Raw genomic sequence first — 4,112 nt, 5'->3', positions numbered from 1 at the left:
GACAAAATAGTCATCTGAGAGAGTTTACAACAGGTGAATTACCTGAAATGGAGACAAAACCAAAGAACACACCTGAATGTTTTTGGTTTCAAGGATTAAGGGATGCACCTCTTCATGTGAAAAGGTCAAGTTTCAACCTAAAATTTGATGTAAATTGTGTTGATGGGTGCATGAATATAATATCTTTTTTTTAAAGACGCTGTTCGTTTTGCTACTTTTTTTTTTTTTATAACCTGCTGTAGGAGTCATTTTGTCTGATACTACATTCCTTCTTAGTTGCAATTTTTTGCGAGTGGGAAGCCTGTATTACAGATCCCATTATTAATTGTGATTTCTTTTTGTTTTCATGTCATGTTTTTGTTAGTTAAGTTCATATTGTGGAAAATTCATCAGATTGAAAAACAAAAAGCTTCACCTGTACCTGAAAATTGACAACATAACAAAACATATTATATCTGATCAGAACCATTTACTGATTGCAATATTTCCAATAGGTACAGAATAGAATATTGAATAGGTACTATGAATTTCGGTGGATTTTGTTCTTCTTAGTACCTTCGACTTCAATGTTTTTGTCATTTTTGCATTTTTTATTTTAATTTTGAGTTGTGAAGAGTATGGGGAACTTCTCACTACTGCGTTCTGCCCTGTTAATCCCTTTGTGCCGTCTTTGTACTTTGTACGGTATGTTACAATTTATCGGCTATGTTTATTTCATACATTTTGTTGAGTATGCCTTTCAGCGGAACGCTTTGGATTTCTTTTTCTTTTTGTACTTTTCTTTTACCTGCATGATCAAGTCATTGAGTGGGAAGCCAAAGCCCAGTCTGTAACAGATATTACATTATATTACTGTTCATGATTTGCTGAGAAGTGACTACCTGGGTTTTTTTCATCTTATTACATTTTCTTTCACTAATGAGCCCTCACTCTGGAGTGGTAAAAAATACTGTTGGTTGGGCTGCTTCTTTTGTTCCTTTTTTTGCCCCATCAATAACTTAAGATTGTCTTAATTATATCATGCCACTTTTTGAATAAAACGAAATGCAGTGGAGATTGCCTAGAAACTATTCACTATTCGTTCTATTTTTTGTGTTGTTTCAAAGAATTTTTTACAGTTGTAATTTTTTTTGGTAACCGCAAGGCTGAGTCAATGGTATTTGTTTTTTTTTTTTTTTTAATGCCTGTTTTACGGCGCTCGCACTGCATAAGGTCATATGAGCGCGCGGGACATTTTATCTGTTGGTAGGAAATTTAGAATTTTGCCCGGGTTGTGGCCGAAGCCTACTCTTATCGATTTTAGACCACCAAGGGATCTTTAACGTGCGCTACTTGCACACGGGCCCTCCGAGATTGTTCACCCTTGTCCAAGAAGGCTAGGTGCAGATCTTTCCTACCAGAAGATCAGGGGTGTGGCTGAAAGTGAAAGACAGTAGTAAGAAGGGGCCAAAAAGTAGCAGTAGAAAGACTGCAGAAATTGTTAGGAGCCCAGAGGAAGGGGCAAAGGAGGTGAGGGGATGGGGGCAGAAAGGAGACGAAAGCAGACGACAGGACATTGCTAGAGAGCAGGAAAGGAGGTGAAAAGAGACACTATTAGAGAATAAATGTTTCGGTCGCTAACTGGATTCGAACCCGGGACCTTTGAATGAGAGGCCAACACCTTAACTTAACCTCTTGGCCACGAGAGCCCCCAGTCAATGGTATGCCTGTAATTGTCATGCTGTGGCTCATATAGATAAGGCACATAATGTAGTTTTATTTTGTTGTTTGTTGGTCCATGGTAAAACCAGACATACCAGTGCTGTGAGATTGAAACCCTGGTGCTTTATATGTAGGTTCTCATTAACAGGTGTTTCATTCATCATATACATGTAATTTTTTTGCCGACATACTATGAATAATGAGCACCATTAGTTTAGTTGACTTTATGCTGGACTAAAGTGCTCAATTGAATCACCGACAGGGTGTTCTTGAGATTGGGTTGTTTGAGAAAGTTTCGGGGCTCTTAGCTTACATAATTTGAATCTCTTGAAATATTAAAAAAAAAACTTTAAAAATGTTTGAAAGGGGCATGAACATGATAATGCACTGTGCCAACCTACAGGTGCATGAAGTTCATGAAGTGATTCAGGACAAACGATTTAAGTTTCTAGGGAATAGGAACAGTAAAATTGGTTGATAAATTTGGAATTCCAGCAAAGCTAGTTTTTGTGTGTGTTGAAGGGGCTATTAATACCATTAATAATACTAGACACAGACCCATTCTACGAACAGTGATATAGTGATAGGAAAGCCCAAGATAAAACGTTTGTACCGGTACCTGATTCATTGCCGTGGGACCTCTGTGTGGACAACATTGCTGGTCTATGCGCCATCTGGAACTCCGTCTTGGGCTGCAGGTCTGTTTGCATGTATCATAATAGAGTCCATGGACCCAACACGACTCATTGCGACATATAATTGTCCAGGTGGAAAAAAAATCGCCCAGTAAAGAAACCCATATCCTTTTCAAAGTCTGTCCCTGAGTTTTGCCATTGCAAAAGCAGGTCTAACCGGAGATTGTTTCCGTTGCACGTGGAAGGGAAATATGTTGTCTGAAGGCATGAGGGGAATCCTTGGGATGAAAAGTCTCTTTCCGGCATGTTGACGGCAAGCAACGACAGCATCAATGACATGTTGATGAAGGTGTTGAACCACATATCGAGTCTCGTTGCAGTAGCCGTTTGTGGGATCCAGATTTCTCAGCAACATGACAATGCTGTCTTTCCGCAATGTCAGTAAGTGGGGTGGCATACCTGACGGACATAGAGAATTGATAAATTCGATGGGGTATTGGTGTTCATTTTCTTCCACCGAATCACTGCTCCTGTAGACTTTTTCTTCTGCAGGAAAGGACTGCATGATCAGGTTGTTGATTCCGTCTACTTCTGTATTGGTGGGATAGATGACGCAGCGGGAAGCCAGCCAGTCAGGATTTATGTTAGACTGCAAGTTACCCGTTAGTTACCGAAGACAAAATTTATCAACTATCGTTCGCTGTTTACTGTGAATGTGATGTCATCTGGAAGTTTTATCGCAAACTCCCCGATTTGCTTGCATACGTTGTGTGCGCCATCACCAATGTTGAAGAAATCAGCAGTCTCACCTGTAAGCAAAACCCTTATGTTTCTTGTCAGTTTGAGCACATTAACATGCTCCCACAGATACGATGATTTCAGGGTTGCATTGACTATCATCTTGAGCCATGACGAACTACTGGTAATATTTGGCACCAGTCACCCGACATCAGCACAGTTAGCTCACCGAACAGAGCTATTCCCACATGATGTCTTGAAGTGCTCGGTCTATGGTTTCAAAGATGTGTTTGTGGCCCATCGATACTTCATCAATGATGAGCATCTCTGTTTGACGTAATAAAGTGCCACTGGCATCTCGGGGACTCACACTGCACATGGACTGTTCGTTCACACACAGAGGTATTTTGCATCTGCTGTGTAATGTTCTGCCATTTGAGAGCAGAATTGCTGCAATGCCTGACAGTAGTGACAGAGCTGTAGCAAGGACAATCTTCTTAAAGGAACGCACAGTCACAAGAATCAGGTTTATAGTGTGGGTTTTCCCAGTCCTTCCACTTGCCTCCAAGGCAAATATCTTGCCTTGCTTCTGTACAACTGACTCTATCACAGCATCATACACGACTCTTTGTTCTTCATTAAGCTTTGGGTACTCTTGACTCATCTTCTCTTTCAGGTTGTTAGTGTCAAAATTTAACGTGGACAATTCTTGGTTGTTCTCCCTCAACGTGACTATGTTCTGCAGGTGGCAGCTGAAAGTCTGCAGATTCAACCCATCATTATCAAGAATGTGTTGAAGTTGTAGCAACACTTGGTTCTCAATCTGGGGTTTCAACTCTGTGACCTAGTCTCTCATCTTGATGTCCTAGCACAGTTCCAGTTTGTGCTTGTGCTAAAATGAGAGAGGATCAGCTGGGCGACAATAGATGACAATGGTTGTAAAGGCAAGACGTAACTGGGGTTCAAATCTTATGGTAGAATCTTCTTGCATTGCTTCATCCTTGTCGGTGTCATCACCGAGCAGTCCAAGTTGGTTGT

At 40.7% G+C, this 4,112-nt stretch overlaps 1 protein-coding gene across 1 annotated transcript; it reads right to left on the bottom strand.

Annotated features, from left to right (window-relative positions):
- Positions 1 to 739: 739 nt before the first annotated feature.
- LOC101861227 lies at positions 740 to 3,236 on the bottom strand. Its single transcript, XM_005106063.1, has 4 exons — positions 3,146 to 3,236; positions 2,554 to 2,795; positions 2,103 to 2,149; positions 740 to 827 (listed from the first exon to the last, which is right to left on the bottom strand). Exons 1-4 carry the CDS (start codon positions 3,234 to 3,236, stop codon positions 740 to 742), a joined length of 468 nt encoding a protein of 155 aa, XP_005106120.1.
- Between the last annotated feature and the right edge of the window lie 876 nt (positions 3,237 to 4,112).

Source organism: Aplysia californica, unplaced genomic scaffold (genome assembly GCF_000002075.1).
Source record: "Aplysia californica isolate F4 #8 unplaced genomic scaffold, AplCal3.0 scaffold00509, whole genome shotgun sequence".
NCBI classification, from domain to species: Eukaryota; Metazoa; Mollusca; class Gastropoda; order Aplysiida; family Aplysiidae; genus Aplysia; species Aplysia californica.
The sequence above is the reverse complement of the archived record's forward strand: the minus strand, read 5'-3'. Positions and strand labels throughout refer to the sequence as shown.